Below are 18,712 nucleotides of genomic sequence, written 5' to 3'. Positions count from 1 at the left end.
GCTGATAAAAGACGGAATGGGGCTCAAATTTTCCTTTTTTTTGGCAATTCCTTCCCGACCAGACTTATGTCTATGCCCTAACCCTCAACCTTAGGGCCCCAGCAGATACGAGTCAGAGGCTTAACTACTGTGCAGTCTTTGCCTCTTTAGCAAAATCTGGGAAACAGGGCTTAACTGATGCCTTTGAAATTTTCCCGACATAATTGACCGGGAGGCAGGGGGGATGCATCTATGGCGCGGAGCCTCCTAGAGCCGCTGGATGGCCTCAGAGGGATGGAGACAAGGCAGACATCACTACAGGCTTAGAATAAAATTCACTTTCTCAGACATGCTTGCTTCAAAACTAAGGCTCTTCTCGTCTAGAGAGTTTAACCCTGTTACAGGAAAGTCCTCTTATAGTTGAGATGGACAGAGTGGCCAACTTTAGCCTCTGATAATAACCAACACTGGGAAGGCTTCAAATAGGAAATATAATACCCTACTGAACATTACACATTTTTGTTTTGGTTTTAATGAAGGTGTTCTTGTGCTCTACAAAATTGAGGAGGGAACAACTCTGGAGCTTCTTCTAGGATTTTTCTGCCTCCAAACTAAAGGATGTATTGTTGTGTCAGAAGTGAGCAGGGCTTCAACTAATGAACCCTGATGCTGTTTGGAGTGGGAGGGGGCTGGGTGGCTGTGGGTGGTGTTCTGAGTTGAATTGTGTTCCCTCTAAAGGCCTAACCCCGTAACACCTCGGAAGGTGACAGTATTTGCAGATGGGCCTTTAAATTAAGATGTGATTCTTTTAAAATGATGCAGGAGGAAATGGAAACCCACTCCATTATTCTTGCCTGGAGAATCCCATGGACAGAGGAGCTTGGTGGGCTACAGTTCATGGGGTCACAAAAATGAGCGACTAGCATTCACTCATCTTTTAAAATGAGCTCTTTAGGGTGGGTCGTCATCCAATCTGACCAGTAATCCTAAAAAAGAGAAACCTGGACTCACAGAGGACCAGCAGGACCAGAAAGGAAGCCATCTGCAAGCCAGGGGGAGAGAGATCAAACCTGCCGACACCTTGACCTTGGGCTTCCGGCCCCCAGAACTGTGAGAAGACATACTTCCCTTGTTGAAACCACAGGCTGCAGGGTCTTGTTATGGTGGCTGGGGCAGCTTAAGACGGGTGGCAGGATTCAGAAGGTCTCTTCCAAACTAGCTTCTGCCATCAGCTGCATCTGAGAGGCAGTGGTCACTGGTCAAGAGGGTGTTAATCCTCCCTTTCTTCAAAGAGAGGTTGGGGAGGACCGGCCCTCCCTCACCCTCCATCCAGAGAGTGGGTCTTTCCCGCAAGCTTTGTGTCCATGCACAGACAGTCCCTTAGTAAAACACAATATTCCCAGTGCAAGAGGTTGAGCTGACCCACCTCTGACCATTGACGGCCATCCCTGGTTGAATCAGGGGCTAGGATTAGCCTACCAGTCACTCAGTTTATTGCCAAGAGGGTGGACCACAGGCCACGTGCTTTTGCATTGGAGGGCAAAGGGCGCCTGTAGCTGGCAGCGTGGACGGTCTGTCCGGGACTTGGGAGCCTTCCTCAGCTCGAGAGCATTAGGAGGGGCTCTAAGAGAAGGGGCTCGGGGAGGGCAGGCATGCAGGAATCAGAGAAGGGGACCTTCCTGACCTGGGGCTCTGCCCACAGTGGCCTCCTCCTGGGTCATGGAGGTGCTGTGCTCCCTGGGCCAAAGGATCCTCTGCAGGAGTGTCTGGGAGAAGAAAACCTACCCTCCTGAGCTTCTTCCTTCTCTCAGCACTTCATTCCCACCTTGCATCCACACTCACTCAACACCCTCAAGGATGGCATCACCTCAGGCCTCTCTGTGTGGTTTTTCTTGCCAGGGGTGAAGAGGAGGGGGAGGTGGCAGACAAAGACAGACAGACGCCCTGAACTCCGGAGAATCCCTGGGCACCCTTACAGTGCAAGGGATGTCTGTACAAGAGCAGGCAAAGGTGCCCTGGTCTGGGGCTTTTTAAGGCTCCCCCCTCAGACCATTCAGGCTTCTCTGGTGGATCAATGGTAAAGAATCCGCCTGCAATAAAGGAGACTCGGAGATGTGGGTTCCATCCCTGGGTTGGGAAGGTCGCCCTGGAGGAGGAAATGGCAACTCAGTCCAGTACTCTCGCCTGGGAAATCCTTTGAGCACTCATACCCCCGGTTTTGCTCTTCTATAATGGTCCTAGAAGATGCTGGTGGTCTTTGCCTATCTTCAGAACTTTCCAGAAACAGTCTCCTGAACTCCCAAAGAGTCCTCTGTGGGGGTACTTTTGTTGAATGAATGCCTCTTAAATGAATAGATTTTTAACCTATCAGCCAGTGACTTGTGGTCCACACATTATGCATGGAAGATGAAAATTTCTACCCAGACTGTTGTATGGACCTATATTTATCAATTGGTATTTTACAAAGGTATTTCTAGTAGGTAGGTTTTATCTTTAATAATATAAGTGATTGAGGGTTGAGAGGGACTCATGGGAGATGGAATACTCTTTGGTCTAAATTTCAAACATTTTGGAAAGAGCCCAACATAAATATGCTATTAAGTATTTTCCTTCTTCCATCACTCACAAACCATTTTCTTTGAGGATTTTACTAGCAAATCGTCTTTGGATTTGCTCAGATCTGAGGAATGTATTATCATCCCTAAGCTATTATCTCATGTCCTTTCTGGTTGTTATCATCAGTTGTTATTTGGAAGAATATGTGAAGTAAATTTATAACTAAGTTTAAAATATGTATTCATGTAGATCTATTTCTTAGGAAGAAAGATGCGACTGTAACCATAACTTAACATGATTAAGTTTATAATTTATTAATAACCACTATCAGTTGCTAAAGCATCAGTTTTAAAATGCACAGCTGTGATAAAAATAAGAGACTCTAAAAAAGTTAATAATTCTTATCAAAGTTTTTTATTTTTTCTCATAAGCCTATTCCTACTTAGTTGAACACTATATTATTAATACTTAATATTTATGTGATAATAGTGCCCAAATCTACAATTAAATATTTGGTTAATGACCCATGAATGAAAATAACAGTGGAATTCAACCAGGTGGATTTCATGTATGTTCAGCTTGAGACACGTCCCCTTCAGAGCCCATTGGAAAGGGTGGCACGGTTTGGAGTCATTTGCTCTTATAAAACGAGAGGGGATGAAATCCTTCCATTATTTAGGCACTAGGAGTTAAGATCACAGTCTGGGGCATTGTAGCTTCCCTTCCTCTAACGTTCGATGACCTCAGAAAGCCTTCCTGTCACTAGTATGGAGGTTCAGGCACCCAGAGAAGCTAGGCTGGAGTTTTCCTGAAGGAGATGTACCACTTCATTGCAAATATGAATCATAAAATGAGTCATAATAGGCAGCTGTCATCTGGCACACACACACAAAACTATTGAAAAATACATTTAAAAATAGATGTGTATGAGGAAAGTGGTTGGAAGATATTAATTTCGAAGGGGCCCTGCCTGCACAACAGAACTAAACCTCTGTTTGGCTAATGGAGCTTCTGCCCTCCCCTCAGCCTTCCGGAGACGATCAGTGTGTGTGTTGGGTGTTACAGTAACCATTACACATGCAAAGAGTTAAACGCAAACCTGACTACATGGCTGCTTTATACTGTAATGTCCTTATAACACAAGTTCTTATCAGAGGTCTGCACCACACTTGGCAAACAAGACGTTCTACCTTTTAAACAAATAATTCATTAGGTAATTAAATTCAAGTGAGATTACTCTAATTAAATACACACTGCTGTTGAATCATAATTTCTATGTGGTCTAGTTAAAGATGAACAATCTCTTATTCCCGATCCAAAAAAAAAAAAAAAAAAATCTTTAAAAGAATTCCCTGGTGGCTGGGAAGAATAATTTGCACTCATTGCACAGAGGTCATTTCAAGAAGAGAAATGAGCAGGACCTGGGAGTAGGGGGTGGGGGCGTTCTCCCGTCTGGAGATTCCCAATGTCCCGGCTGTTGGCCGTGGGTTCTAGGAAAGGGCTGCGGAACCCCGCGGGAAGTGGGAATGACCTTTCTCCAGCGCTGGGTCCGTGCACGCGCGCCCACAGCCAGCCGGGCATCCGGAGCCCACCAGGCCCCAAGGCCAGGGCGCGCGGGAGGCCGGCACTGGCCCAGGGAGCCCAGGATTCCAGCAAAATGAAAAGTCACTTTGTCCCCCACGCCAAGCTGCACCCGACTCTCCCTCTAATAGCATTAGGAGCCGCCGCCACTGAGGCGCTCCGAGGGCGCAGGAGTCCCCGATGGCTTTGATCTGAGCCTCTTGGCTGCCGAGAGCTGACAGTCCGCCCGGCTTTCATTTGTCAGACACGAGCTTCCCCGTGTTCCCGAGCAGGCAGCTACACCTGTACTTCGAGAATTTACATCGCCGTGCTCCGGGATGGCATTGATTTGGGACGGGTGAACTACAAACACAAACTAATTAAAAACTGCATAATGGCGCCCTACAGGAACACGGGAGAAAAACAAATAAATACAAGTGCAGCTGGCGCGGGCGATCACACCTCTGCCCCCGAGCAACCGTCTGGTGGCATCAAATTATAAAGCCTGCAAACCCTCACACCGTTGCGGTGGATGGGGTTGGAGGCATAATGGAAATGATCTGGTTAATTAAGGGGAGGTTTATAAAATATTGACATGTGCGCACACGCATGTAATTCGCTTCCTCCGACACTCCAGGCCGGGGCCCTGTGGTCCGTGTCTCCACCGGGGGAAACGGAGGCCGGCTCAGGAGGCTCGCGGCGCCCGGGGGGCACGGCCCCCTCCATCCAGACACGCGCTCTACGTTCGTGCGTTCGTGCGGGGCTTGACCCCGAGCATCTGGCCGTCCACCGCCCTTGCTGCACGGCGATTTTTCTCCCCGGGTTTTTCTGGAATCTCCTCCGCCAGCCCCACTGGGTTTGTCGTGCCAGGCAGGCGCGCAAGTCTCGCCGCGGGGTCTCGGCAGTCCCGTTCGCTCAGGACGTTTGCTGGGTGCTAGTCTAGGCCGGGAGGCACCAGGGCTAACCTTCGGTCGGGCTCCGCGTGGGTCTGGGCCTGGAGTCGCCGGAGCGCGCAGGCCCGGCCCGGAGGGGTCCAGACCGAGGGGACTGCGGAATTGCCGTGGCCCGACCAACCCGGCTGGCTCCGGGCTGGAGCCCTTGGGCTCCACGGTGAGAGCTGGACGCTCCTGAGAGGGTCTCGGCTGCCCGGGGACTGTTTGACACTCGTCTCGCTGTCCCTAAGCGGGTGTGGCTTTCCGGCTGGATCCTGCGGGAGAAAGGTCCTAAGTGTTGACCTGGGTTTCATCCATCGGGGTGCAAGGTTTGGGGCGGGGGACTGGCCGCAGGGGCAGGGTGCCGCCAGGGTCAGGCTGCCCGGCCGGCCTCCAATCCGAGCTGCGGCCCGGAGAGGCAGCCCCGATATCTGCAAATCAAATACGGGCCGTTTGGAAAGGCAGGAGACAGGGCCGAGGCGCCGCCCGCTGTGCCCGAGTAGGTCTAAGTGGCTCCGGCCTTGGCGACAAAGGCAGGTCCATGAGGGCTCGGGGATTGGACTGGGTCCCCGGGAGCTTCCTCCTCTTCCTCAGAGACCTGGGTCCGCAAGGCTGGAGGTTTATTTCCGAGGGAATAAAATTGTAAATGAGGATGCTATTTGGTACACTTAATCTCATTCTTATGTAAACAGAGGGTGCGGTGGGCAGGGGTAGGGAAGGGAACTGGAGGAACTTTTATGGGGGTCTGGGGAAAGAAAAAGCACAGGATATGTTTCAGGTGGGTGATAGCAATTCCCTCCAGTTAGAAAACCCGCTCCCCGCCCCCCAGCCCCCGCCCACCGTAATGGAACGGAGCACATGAACTTTCCGCCAAGTTGGTTCAAACGCGCCTCGTTCACCCATCACCCCAGGCCCGCCCCCTCCCGGTAAGCGGCCTGGGAATCTTTCACCCCGCCCAGCAGAGTCACCTCCCTCCGGAGCCGCGTCTGCACACGCGGGCCCTGCACACGCGTGGGTGCCTCCCGAGGCTCACGTCCTAGCCGGGAGGGGCGCCAAGAGTCCCGGCTTTCCAGCCAAAGGGAGTTCTGCGGGGCGATGGAGGCCAATCGCCTCGGGTCCCTGAGAGGGTGGGGGTCCTTACTGAGCACAGGGCTCCGGGACCCAGCCTGCCCGAGCTTCGATTCGACCTTGCAGCGACCCCTAGGTCCGGCTTTGCACGGCTCCCAGGCCCTGTCTCTGGCTCTGGGCAGACCGGGAGGAGACCGGCTGGGGGAATGCCCCGTCCCTGCGGCTCCCGGACCAGGCATCCGGCCCCCCTGAGCCACCCCAGGGAAGGCGGCGATGGTGGCTAACGTTCTGCGAAGCGGGGCTCTCCCCGCTCGGGCCCAGAGCAGCAGGGCTGGGAGCTGTAAGGGAGGGACAGCTAGAGCCCCACCGCCCACCCCCCCTCCCCAACTCCAGCCTCTGGTGCAGGGCCAGGGTCGTCCTGTGGATGGCCTGGACGTCGTCGGAAGAGCTGAGCTGCTGAGCTGGGCTGGCCTCTTGGGGAAAATTCTGGATCCACTAGCGCTTAGTCAAGTCAGCCCCAAGGAGGTTTTGGGCAGAGGGCCACTCTCCTGGCTCAGGCACCCTGGGCCTTCCTGGGCTCTACTTCACCACTTGACGTTAAAAATAAGTAGAGGGCCAGTGGCAAGACACTGAGGCAGGAAGTTCTAGATCTTTCTCTGCTCCCCTCTTGATGATTGGACACATTTCTTAATTTTTTTTTTAATTTATTTTTTGTGTACATTGCTTCCAAGTTTTCTATGTGCAAATTTTGGGGTTCCCCTGTACCCCTGTACCAAGGAGAAAGAAGGGAAGGGGTGGTTGCCCGACTCCATTAGGATCCTGTGCCTGGCCCTCAGGGAGGCCTACAGGCACCCTCAGGCATCTTGCCAGGGCTCCCTGGGGGCCAGTCCACAGGCCTTCTTAGTACCAGTTCCCCCAGAACCGCCTTATCCCCAGGAACTATTTCTGGTGGGCCCTTCCCACTCACCTCTCAGGTGCGTTCAGGAACCTGAATCACTCCAGGACCAGAGAGGAGGTGATGCAGATACAGCCAGAGCGTGGAGGGTGGCATTGCTGGGCCCCTTGGGGGTCAGGACAAGGCTGTCCTGTCTTCCTCCATCTTCCCCAGGCTGGGATGGCTACGGTGTGAGGGGCTCACACAGCTGCAAGTAGGGCTGGGAAGAAGGTGATTCATCCTGTGGCTCAATCTTGACACCGGAAGTTTCTCTGGGCGTACATTTCATCTGGCTCTTCAGGTCTCACAAGAGGCCTTATCTTACCTGTGCTTACCTGTCACCCTGAAACGTGACACTGGAGCTTGCTAAACAGGACAGTGGCCAAGGCCCATTGGTTTGTTTTGGGTGTTGGCGAGAGAGGGGGTTGGGGAGTGTGGGCTGGGGGGCTGGGGGCAGGAGGAAGCTGTGGTCAGGGGCTTCCCAGAGCAGGAGCGCCCACCTGCCCGCTGCCCTCCCACCCCCAGAAGCTGTCACTGCAGGAAAGGAGCCCTAGCAGTTGCTGTGGGTAAGAGGGACTGGTGGGGTGAGGTCGGGGTTGGAGATAAGGGGTGGGGGGGAGCATGACCAGGAAGAAAATCTGACTCTGAACACAGAAAATAAAGCCTGGTTACACAGCTGGTAATTAGTAATTACTATTATGGGCGTTATTGCGGCTAATTACAGGCGCTGGCTCTGTCCTCAGGTCTCCAGCTGGGGAACCCGAATCTCTCCGGATGCTTCTAAAGTCCCTGGGCCTGGAAGGTCCCTAGCAACTGGAAGAGGGAGTTAGAGGCTGGAGATGGATGCCTGGGTGTCCAAGGTACAGACGCAGGGCGCGCTCAGGACCTGACCTCAGTTCTGTGGTCTCCAACGGGCCCAAAGCGAGGGAGACACCAGGCCCATGGACGCCACCCCTGCATGGCTCCGCGCGCCGGAATGCAGCTGCAGGAAGTACTCGCCGAGCTCTGGCCGCAGCTTAGGAGAGTGAGCCCAGGCGGGTACCCGGGGGCGCGCCGCCCACCCAGCCTCCAGGGCCAAACCCCGAGGGCCGCTCAGGAGCGGCCTGCCCCAGCGCGGTCCAAGGCGCAGGCAGGGAGGCCAGGAGGACCAAGCATTCTGGGCGTCTGCGCCCCAGCCCCACCAGACCCCAGGCACCCCGGATCCGCCCCCCCGAGCGCACGCGATGCCCTGCCGTGTAGCTCTCGGCTCTTCGGGCGGGCGGTCAGGCGGAGAGAAGGGGCGAGGGCGGCGGGAGCGTGATGCCCCGTCCCCGGCCTCGTCGCGGCGCCGCCTCGGGCCGGCGCGCTGCGCACAAGCTGACTTCCAGCATCTGCTCGCCTAGTGGACAAACGAGGGGTGTCCAGGCCACGCTGGCCCCTCCTGTCGCCAGGGCGGGGGCGGCCTGTGTCTCTCCCTCCGCGGTGGTACTTTCTCCGCAAAGAAAAGATACCCTCCCCGCCCCGCCCCGCCCCCAAAGAACCAGCCGTTAGCTTCCTTCAAGCTTCGCAGCCGGTGGCCTTTCTCAAAGTTCTCACTGCTGGAAAAGCTCGCGGTGCTCGGCGGGTGCCCGCTTCTCCGAGTGCAGAGAGCCAGCCCCTGCCGGAGGGATGCCCCGTTAATCCCGGGTGGCGGGGGCAGGGGGACACCCTGCCCGTCTCGGGGTGCCACGCCCCGCCGGTTTAGGGGCACTTCTGCCAAAAGAGGTCCCGGGGGGACGTCCGAGGAGGTGCCCGGAGCTCGGAGGAGAGGGCGCTCCTCGCCGGCTGGCACCGCGCCTTCGCCCGCCCCTTCCCTGCCGGCCCAACGGTGGGAAGGCAGGCGCCGAGGTGGTGTTTTGTGAGCAAGCAAGACGCGCCAGGGCTGCGAAACTGCAGACCCCGGTGTCCGCCAGCTGTAAACCCGCGTCGACAGGTTGTCAGACGGCCGGGCGCGCCGACCGGGACGCGGCCTGCGGGCCCGCCCCGGCAGCCCGGGCGCTCGGCGGGCGGAGGTGGCCCGGCCGGCGCGGGGCACCACGTGCTCGGCGGGAGGGGCAGGAGCGGCCGGCGAGGGCGGGCGGCGGGGAGGGGGCGGGCGGGGAGCGGGGGAGCCGGGGGCGGGGCCAGCGCTCAAGGGGATGCCAATCAAAGCATCAACTTCAAATTGTGTCTGAAAGCCGCGCCGCCGAGCTGAGGGCGGCCGCCGCAGTCGGCGCGCGATCGCGGAGCCGGGCGCAGCCTGGAGCCGGGCGCCAGCGAGCACCGGGGCCGAGGAACAGCCACCGGCCCCCGCCTCCGGGCCGGCCCGAGCGCGCCCGGCCGGCGGCCCGCTGCCCCCAACCCCGGCACCGGCCTTCCCTAGCCCCGCGCCTAACCTCCCCCGCCTCTTTGATACTTGCCCGCCGCCGCCGCCGCCGACTCCGCGGACATGTCCTTTCCGCAGCTGGGCTACCCGCAGTACCTGAGCGCCGCGGGGCCCGGCGCCTACGGCGGCGAGCGCCCGGGGGTGCTGGCTGCGGCCGCCGCCGCCGCCGCGGCCGCCGCCTCGTCGGGCCGGCCGGGGGCGGCGGAGCTGGGCGCGGGAGCCGGGGCGGCAGCGGTCACCTCGGTGCTGGGCATGTACGCGGCGGCCGGCCCCTACGCGGGCGCGCCCAACTACAGCGCCTTCCTACCCTACGCCGCCGACCTCAGCCTCTTCTCTCAGATGGTGAGTGCTCCCGGCCCGCTCTCACGCGCTGCCCTCCGGCGGCGCGATCAGGGCGCCCGGGCCGAGGGGGCGGGGGCCCGGGCGGGGAGGCCGAGCGGCCCAGTCCGGCGGGGCGGAGGCGGCGGGGAGCGCTGAGAGGCCGGCCCGGTAACGGCCCGGCCCGTGGGCCTGGGGAAGCGGGGAGATGGGAGACCTGGGTCGCTCGGGGGGTCCCGGTGGGGGTAGGGAGGCCCACGGAGCAGGCCGGGGGCCAGCGGCCTGCGCTGAAGGTCGGGACAAACTCGTGCCCGACGCCCCCGATTCGGTGGCGGCGGCGGGGCAGGCGGGCCCTTTACCCGGCCGCCCCTTCCCGGGCCGCGGGCCCCGCTGCGCGACCTTTTCAGCTTTTGGGCCGGGACCAGAGACTCGATTTTTCCTCCTCTCGGGCAGAACTCGTGCGGTTGTATCCCGTGCACCCGAGGGAACCTTTTAAAGCGAAATAGAGGCGGTCAGAATAAGGCTAACAATGGAGCTCGGACGGGCCGAGGGGGTCTCCAAGGCCGGAGTGCAAATTTGAAATTTAAAAACAAAAAAGGCGAAATAATTGTTGGCATCTGAAACGGTGTTTGCTTTGACTTCCGTAAGTTGTTAAAGTTTTCATTTCATTTGCACCGAAAAGAAAAGCACTTTTCTTCTTGCGTTATATAATGGAGGATTAAAAAGAACAGTGTCCCTGGGCTTAAAATAAATGCTGTCCTCTTAGCCTCCTGTCCCAGTGGGTGTCAGATATGGGGGGTGGGGTGGGGAGTGTGCTGCAGATTGAATGCTCCTCAGGGCCGTTGGTCTAAGGGATCCATTTCTCTAAGGTCTGCCTGCGAAGCCTAGTTTAAAACTTCGGACTGCTGGGGACTGCACGCCGGGCGCAGGGGTCGGGGAGGCAGCCCCCTCCTGCTCTGCTGCCCGCAGGGTCATGCAGTTTGCAGGCACCCCCCTCCCCCCCGCAGGTCTCCCCACTCCGCGAAGAAGAGACAGAAAATAAACACCAGGCAACTGTACAGGAGCAAGACGGCCGGCGTGCTTTGCTGGAACTTTTCTTGTAGTTTTGAAAAGAAAGCCTATTTCTCTGAAAGCGACCCCAGCTGCCGTTGAGCTCGGTTGCTCTGGAAAAAGATCAGCTCCCATTTTGTTCTGGCGGCGGGGATGCCGGGGAAGCGATGAGAGATTTACAAGGTATCCTTTCAAAGAGAATTCCCAGCAGAGAGGCGGCCGAAATGTCTTCCTTACAGTTACAACCAAAATAATTAGAAACGTGCAAAGGACGTTTTGCAAAGATTAGGCAGAAAACGAAATCTGGCCAGAGAAACGTTATCTGTGTGGCTTCGACCGCCGAACTAAATAGTCCAAGAAATCTTCTGCTTTTTGCAACTTTCTCAGAGTCGGAGGTCCCCGTCTGCTAACACAACTCGACAGTTTTTACATGGAGAAATATATATATATATATATATATATATATATATATATATATATAATTTGTTTTAACAGAAAACTTGAATAGTTATGTGCCATTTGGGAAACCTGCCTGTGTTTGTGCAGGAGGGTGGGGGCCCTGCGGTGAGGACCCACTCCTATTGTATTGTGGTTGGAAACAGAGATGCTTTTTTTTTTTTTTTTTGCTTTAATGGCAAATTATATAGAAATCCGCCCCCCCCACCCCCCAAAGGTATGTGTGTGTGCCTGTGTTTCCTCCTGGACTCCTGTCCCTTCTTGGAAAGAAAGCCTAAATCCAAACTCAAATTCTGTGCCTAGGTTTTCCAAGCCCTTACGGTTGGGGATTTGGAAGTCAAAAGATAAAATTGTGAGTGAATGTCTGTCTGGGCAATTTATGGTAATAATGAGGCCTAATGAGGTTGTTAGAAAGATAAAATGTTATTTACCAAAAAACCTGGTGGGATAATTTGACTTGCTGTGTTTTACTACCGATGATAAAAAGAATATTGATTGCAAATAAATCACCGCCTCTAAATGCCTGCAAACAGTTTGTGCTTGCTAGCTCCTGATCAAAGTCAAACTTGAGAAGGGGCCGCGGAAGCGGTTCTGCTTCGCGCAGCCGGCGCTCGGGGCCTCGCGTTAATGTTTTACCGGATAAGCCTTCTTTTTGTATTTAAAAAAAACAAACGGTGTTTTTGTTATTGTTGTCGATCACGGCCAGGATTAAAATTTTAAATTGCCTGTCACCCACTATAGACCTTTAAGTGCGGGTGAGCCATTCTATGCAGATTTAACTTGGGAGCTAAAAGAAGTATGCTTTCATTTTAAATTGCTGGCGGATTTGGATTCTCTGAAAACCCGGGACGGTTTATTTTGTTTGACCCCCTCAGGGTAGAAGGGAGGGGGGGCCTGGGCTCTTGGTCCTCCGAGTTTGGAGAAACTGTTTTATCAGCCCAGTTAAAAGGTTTTCCCCTCGAGCGAGTGTGAGATAAACTTGGAAATCCGGGCTTCTGGAGTGGTTGTGGGAGGTGGGGGTGGGGGCAGCAAGGGCGGCCTAGGGAAATTCTGGGGGCCCCCGGCGCCCGCTGTGGTCTTCGGAGCACATTTCGAGGATTCTGGAACTTTTCTTGAGTGACAAAAAAAAAAAAAAAAAGTCTCGGTGATTGGCGGAAGCGCCGCTTCTGGGGGCGGTTTGTGACCTGACCCCCTCTTCCAACCCGGGTGGTGCATTAGGGTAGGCTTCCTGCTCCGGAGCAGGCTGGACTGTCTGCCCCCGGCTCGCGCAGTTTCGGGGACTCACCTCTGTGTCTCTCTCTCTGCCGCTTTCCTCCTTCTCCCTCGCTGGGCCTTGTGGCTGCAGGGTTCACAGTATGAGCTCAAGGACAACCCCGGGGTGCACCCCGCCACCTTCGCGGCCCACACGTCTCCCGCCTACTACCCCTACGGGCAGTTCCAGTACGGGGACCCCGGGCGGCCCAAGAACGCCACGCGGGAGAGCACCAGCACGCTCAAGGCCTGGCTCAACGAGCACCGCAAGAACCCCTACCCCACCAAGGGCGAGAAGATCATGCTGGCCATCATCACTAAGATGACCCTCACGCAGGTCTCCACCTGGTTCGCCAACGCGCGCCGGCGCCTCAAGAAGGAGAACAAGGTGACGTGGGGCGCGCGCAGCAAGGACCAGGAGGACGGCGCTCTCTTCGGAAGCGACACCGAGGGGGACCCGGAGAAGGCTGAGGACGACGAAGAGATCGACCTGGAGAGCATCGATATCGACGAGCACGACGGCGACCAGAGCAACGAGGACGAGGAGGACAAAGCCGAGGCGCCGCGCGCGCCCGACGCGCCCACGGCCCTCGCGCGAGACCAGGGCTCGCCGCTGACAGCCGCCGACTCACTCAAGCCCCCAGACTCGCCCCTGGGCTTGGCCAAGGAGCTCCCGGAGCCCGGCAGCACGCGCCTGCTGAGCCCTGGCGCTGCGGCGGCGGGCGGCCTGCAGGGCGCGCCGAACAGCAAGCCCAAGATCTGGTCGTTGGCCGAGACGGCCACCAGCCCCGACGGTGCGCCCAAGGCCTCGCCGCCGCCGCCTTCCGGCCACCCCGGCGGCGCGCACGGGCCCCCCGCGGGCGCGCCGCTGCAGCACCCTGCCTTCCTGCCCAGCCACGGACTGTACACCTGCCACATCGGCAAGTTTTCCAACTGGACCAACGGCGCATTCCTCGCACAGGGCTCGCTGCTTAACGTGCGCTCCTTCCTGGGCGTGGGCGCGCCTCACGGCCCGCACCTGTCGGCGCCGCCCCCGCCGCAGCCACCGGTCCCCGTGGCCGCGGGGGTGCTCCATGGCGACAAGGCCTCGGCCCGTAGCAGCCCCTCGCTCCCAGGTATGGCACCCAGGGGCGTCCACCCCGCCCCAGGCCAGGAATCTGGGAACCGGGGCGAGCCTGGGGGCGGAGGGGAGCACTAGCCAGGGAGGGGGCTGGGGCAAGGGGAGCACTGACTCAGGGGTGGGGTGGTGGAGGGGATCAGTGGCCCGGTGGGGGGGCGGTAGAGGGGAGCACTGGGGGGCGGGGGAAGGGGATGTATAGGGGAGCACTAGCTCGGGGAGGATGGCATGGAGGGGATCACTGGCCAGGAGGGGCGTTGGCTGGGGGCACTGACTGCCCCGGAGGGTGAGACCCGGTGGCCACTGGGCTGGGGTTGAGCCATGATTCCTGTCTGAAGTAGAGGAGGGAGACCGAGGCCCTCGGCTCCCCGAGAGAGCCCTGCTCACTCACTGGCTTGCCCTGGGGGGTCGGGGGTGTTTCTGGAGGCACTTTCCAGGGGCGGGGAGGGGGGAGGCCCAGCGCCCCTACGCGGCACCCCCCCCCCCCCCGTCTGGGTCCTTAAGCTCGGTGTCTCCCCCTCCCTCCCAGAGAGAGACCTCCTCCCCAGACCGGACTCGCCGGCGCAGCAGTTGAAGTCGCCCTTCCAGCCAGTGCGCGACAAGTGAGTGCCCGTGGGCCTTTACAGCCGGGCGGGGGGCGAGGGGTGGGGGCCGGTGTCGGGGTCGCGCAGCCCGTGTGGACCGCGCGCGCGCTGGCCCGCCAGCCCCGCGGCACCCCAGCCGGCTGGCGGAGTCCACCCGAGTTTCTCCCGAGCCGGGAGCCGCGCCGGGCCGGCGACCCCGCGCCCCCCTCCCCGGGCTCTCGGCGGGCAGAGTCCCCCGGCCGGGTTCCAGCTTCTGTCCACTGACAGCGCTATTCTTGTCTCGCTGTTTCCCGCCCCCCTCCCTCCCCCCCTGCAGCTCGCTGGCCACGCAGGAAGGGACGCCGCGGATTCTAGCAGCGCTCCCGTCGGCCTGATCCAGGGTCGTCTCTGACTTTCCCCGGGGGGAGGGGGGAGATCTTTGGGAGGGAAGGGATGAGGGAGGAATTAAGACAAATATTTCAGACCAGTGCAAAGGACAGATCTGACCACGAAGTCGAGGACTCTCCCATCCATCGCTTTCTGCAGAAAGGGGCTCCTCCGACCCGAGCTCCGCATCCAGGCAGCCCGGCCGGCCTGTGCCCGAGGCTCGGTGGCTGTCACCGTGCTCCGGGTGACTATCGGTTCGGTAAATGCCCCCACCACGTGCTTGTGTCTTCCCCCCGCCCTTCCTGTATATAGAGTGATTTCAGATTGTAAATAGCGCGTCAGCGAACTTGTCTAAATCATATATTTTTGTCTAATAAACTAAGCGAAATGGTGGCCCCTGCTCCTGCTGCTGTGTGTGGCTGGGCGTCGCCGCGGGCGTCCTCAACCCTGGAATCCGAAATCCTGGCGGGGGGCTTCTACTCCCCCTGGCTGGGGAAAGGGGCTCCTGGGGAGTTTTCGCCCCCGAAGGCCGGTGTTTCTCAGCCTTTCAGCTGTTGTTGAATTTGTTAATGTTGTTACCAGGGCGGTTTCTGGTTGGCAGTTCAGTTCCTTGCAACTCTTACAGATTTATCTGGGCATGCCTTTCTCAAGACATAAATGAGTTCGATTTTAGGCAGTTTATAAAACGATTTTTTTTTTTTTAAGTGGGAAACGATGGGGCGGGGGAATGAAAAGAATTTTCAATCCTGTCCCCAAAGGAGAACTTCTATTTGAAATCAATTTATAACCAGTTGTCTGAGCGGTGCACTGTGGCGTCGGGGCGTTTCGTGGGTAGAATGAGGACATAATGGAGTATGAAATTTTGCTTTCAGTTTATTTTTTAGTTATTTGGCTAAATCACACTCGGATAAATTGGAAGTTTCTTTTCTTTTTTTTTTTTTTTTTCCAACACTCCTGCTGAAAGGCCAGGGATGCAGCTAGGTAGTTCTCTGGGCTTGAGCGAGGGGGCTGCTATAATGGCGGCGGGGGTGGGACAGTGACAAAGAGGGCAGAGGGCTTTGGTCTCCATGGGACGCCCCTTTAAACCCAGGCGCCCTGCCCTGGGCACACCCAGGGAGCCGAGGAGCCAGTATCGCCCAGATGGCCGCCGCGCTTGGGAGGCAGCCGGAGCGATGGTAGGAGACAAAGCGGGTGGAGCGTGGACGCGCGGCTGAGAGCCGGCCAGGCGCCTGCGGGGACCGCAGCGGTCAGGACTGGGGCGCTCGGAGCAGGGCGCGCAACCTGCGCTTCCAGAGGGTGCCGAGCACTCGGCATTGAATTCGTTAGCGCTGAGAAAGCAAACGTTTATAAAACCGCCCGCGAGGATGGAAGGAGGCCGCGGGGTTAGCCGTCCCCCTGGGGCCAAGGCCGAGTCCCTGGTGCCGGGCTGGACATTCCCGAACCCCAGCCCAGCCCCCATATTCGCCCTGGAGACCTCCAGGACCCGCTGTCCCCGGGGGCTACTTTCCTCGGCGAGGATCGCGGCTGAGGGGACGAAACAGGCGGGGTGCCGTTCCTCTGCGGCGGCGGAAGGGGCGCTGGCGCAGCGAACGAAGGGGCGTGCACACCTCTGGCCCCCCGGCCCGGCGCCCGCGTCCTTCTCCAGCGCGCCCCCAGCCCCCATCAGTCTAAAGGAAGAGGTTTCCGCCGGGTCCCCCAGGCTGAAAGGAGCCCGAAGGGGCGAACACACGTGCGGGGGTGGGGGAGTGCCTGGGTGGGGAGCAGGGGGGCGGCGGGGACCGGGCCTCGGAGCCGAGGGGCCGCCGCGGTGGAGCCGCGTCCGGTCCCAACCGACGTGCTCGAGGCGCCCTCTATGGGTTGCGGGCGGGATGGGGGGCTGATGGAGGTGTCCTTCCTGGGGGTCCTTGGCTTTGGGGCTCTGCTGTGGGCGCCAGGCTCGAATGATAATGGAGGGCTTTCTCTGTGTTCGAGAGCGCCGCCTGGTTGTTTGAAATTGAGGGGGGCGTGCGGTGCTGGGCTTCCTGGGTGGGCTGCTGGCATGGGGTTGGTGGGGGGTGGGAGGTGGGCTGGTGAGCCAGCCAGGAATCCCCTCCCGCCTTTGCCAGGAATCCCCACTGGGCTTTGTGAATCGGCAGAGGAGCTCTGACCTGTCCTCCTTGCTAGGACTTGAGGGGTCAGCGGGGCCCTCGGCTCTCAGTCCAGAGTCCTTGGGCAGAGCCTTGGGCCCGCTCCTTGATCTCTGGGAACCAGGATATCTAATCCTGTGTCTGGGGAGGGGGTGCACCTACCAGCATTGGAGGAGGCGCGCTCTGCCCCCTCTGATGAGGATTGGAGCTCCCGGCCCACAGCCAGCTTGCTCACCAGGTGGGCAAGGCGTTTGGGGAGACTCCTGATCGCCTCTGGGAGGCTGCAGGTGGGACTCGGGTGGGCCTGGGAATCCTCTGCTCCTGGTCCAGCTCTGCCCCTTTCACCCCTAGCCCCCCAACAGTCTAAGAGGCTGGTCCATGCCTGCGTCTCTGCTTTCAACCCAGATTTCCATTCTTTATTTTTCTCTAATACACTTGGGACCCCTGGGCCACGCTGCTCACCAGGGGGTTCTGAGGCGTCAGAACCCCGTGGCCCAGAAGTCGTGAAGGGTCTGTGCTCCCCTCCTGGGGACCGAAGCTCCCACCAAAGAAATCAGATCGCCAGCCTCAGAGTTATTTTTTTCCTCCAGTGAAGAGCTGGACATGAATTTTTAATCGCGCGTTGAAAGGCATTTTTGTCCTTTGTGTGGTATTTGTTTACATCTCTCCAGCGCTTGCAGCCACCTAAGGGCGTGCACGCCGAGGGTGTGCGGTGCCCACAGGGAGGCCCTGAAATACCTGGGAGCAGACCTAGAAACCCCCTTGGCTTTAAAGCCAAAGTGGAAGTGTTTCTGGAACTTTCTGTGTGTGCAGAGGCGCTCTCTCCTGCCTTCCCCCCACCCCTGCCCAGGACAGTTTCACAGGCTGACAGTTGTCTTATCAGGAGACCCAACCTGACTGTGTGAGGGTGACGGACATCCGCTGGGTGAAGGCTGGCGACTTGGCCTCCCTCCTCCGCAGGCACCGGGGTTCCCACAGAAAGGACCCCCCTGCCAAGTCTGAACAGCGCACTTCTGTCTTCCTTGGGTCTTATTTGAGGGAAGAGAAGAAAGAACACATCTGGTTCTGAGACCTCCTCTCTGCTCCAGACCGGCAGCAGTACTGGGAGATGGTCCCAGGTGCGGTCTTCTAGACCAGCCCCCTCTCCCCATTCCAGGTTTGACGACTTGGGGAGCGGGTTGCGAGCCGTGTCTGAACCGATGACCCCCTGGTCTCTGAGATCGTTCCCACCACCCTTCCTTCCCTCCCTCCCCCGATCAGTTATATTCACCACCAGCACATTTATCTCGCCTGCGATACGGAGAATTCATATTCATATCTTGGTTTTAGTGGCCTGACACTGATTAATGTAATACTCACTTTGACTCCAAGGGGCCGCCACCCGATGAATCATGCCCTATAAAGTTTCAGTTGTCCTTGTCGATGGGACTCTGCCAGGACGCTCGGAAGCCAGAGGAGGAGGGGGGAGAGGGAGACAGTGAGGTCAGGATGGGCCCTGGTCCTCTCCCCAGATGCTGGGGCCTTAGGGGGCCTGAGCCCCCCTCCTGAGCCGAGCCCTCTTTCTGGTCCTGGCCCTGGGGTTCCCTTCCCTTCCGCATACCAGCCGGCCCGAGGTTGCCAGGTGGCCGAAGCAGGGTCAGGCTGGGGCTGCTGAACGCGCTGGTGAAAGTGATGGGGCTGCCCGTGCACCAGTAGGAGCAGGGTTTTGCCTCTGGGGCATCCAAACTGGAGGTGGGGAAAGGGGGAAAGGAAGCCAGGTCCAGGGAGGGTTGCTGGTGGGGGCAGCGTGGCACAGGTTTGGGGTACACAGACGGCAGGGGCTTGGAAGGCCTGACCAGCCTCCGGCGCTCTCTGCTCAGGGCCTGGACCACTGGGGCCCCAGCGCAGGGATGCAAGTCAGCCAGGCACTCAGGCTTACTGGGACCACCAAGAGCCAGACAGAGAAGGCTCTGGTACCCGCCACTGAGCACGCAGCCTGTGCCTTGTGGGCCCGTGAGGCGCCAGGCCCCAGGGAGCCTCCTGCCTCACCTAA

At 58.4% G+C, this 18,712-nt stretch overlaps 1 protein-coding gene across 1 annotated transcript; it reads left to right on the top strand.

Moving 5' to 3' along the window:
• The first annotated feature begins 9,938 nt into the window (after window positions 1–9,938).
• IRX1 (iroquois homeobox 1) lies at window positions 9,939–14,947 on the top strand. Its single transcript, XM_055554833.1, has 4 exons — window positions 9,939–10,196; window positions 12,582–13,602; window positions 14,134–14,206; window positions 14,505–14,947. The coding sequence occupies exons 1-4, from the start codon at window positions 9,939–9,941 to the stop codon at window positions 14,560–14,562; spliced, it is 1,410 nt and encodes a 469-aa protein (XP_055410808.1). The 3' UTR covers window positions 14,563–14,947.
• The last annotated feature ends 3,765 nt before the right edge of the window (window positions 14,948–18,712 follow it).

This window comes from Bubalus kerabau, chromosome 18 (assembly GCF_029407905.1).
Source record: "Bubalus kerabau isolate K-KA32 ecotype Philippines breed swamp buffalo chromosome 18, PCC_UOA_SB_1v2, whole genome shotgun sequence".
Taxonomy (NCBI): Eukaryota; Metazoa; Chordata; class Mammalia; order Artiodactyla; family Bovidae; genus Bubalus; species Bubalus kerabau.
The sequence above is the reverse complement of the archived record's forward strand: the minus strand, read 5'-3'. Positions and strand labels throughout refer to the sequence as shown.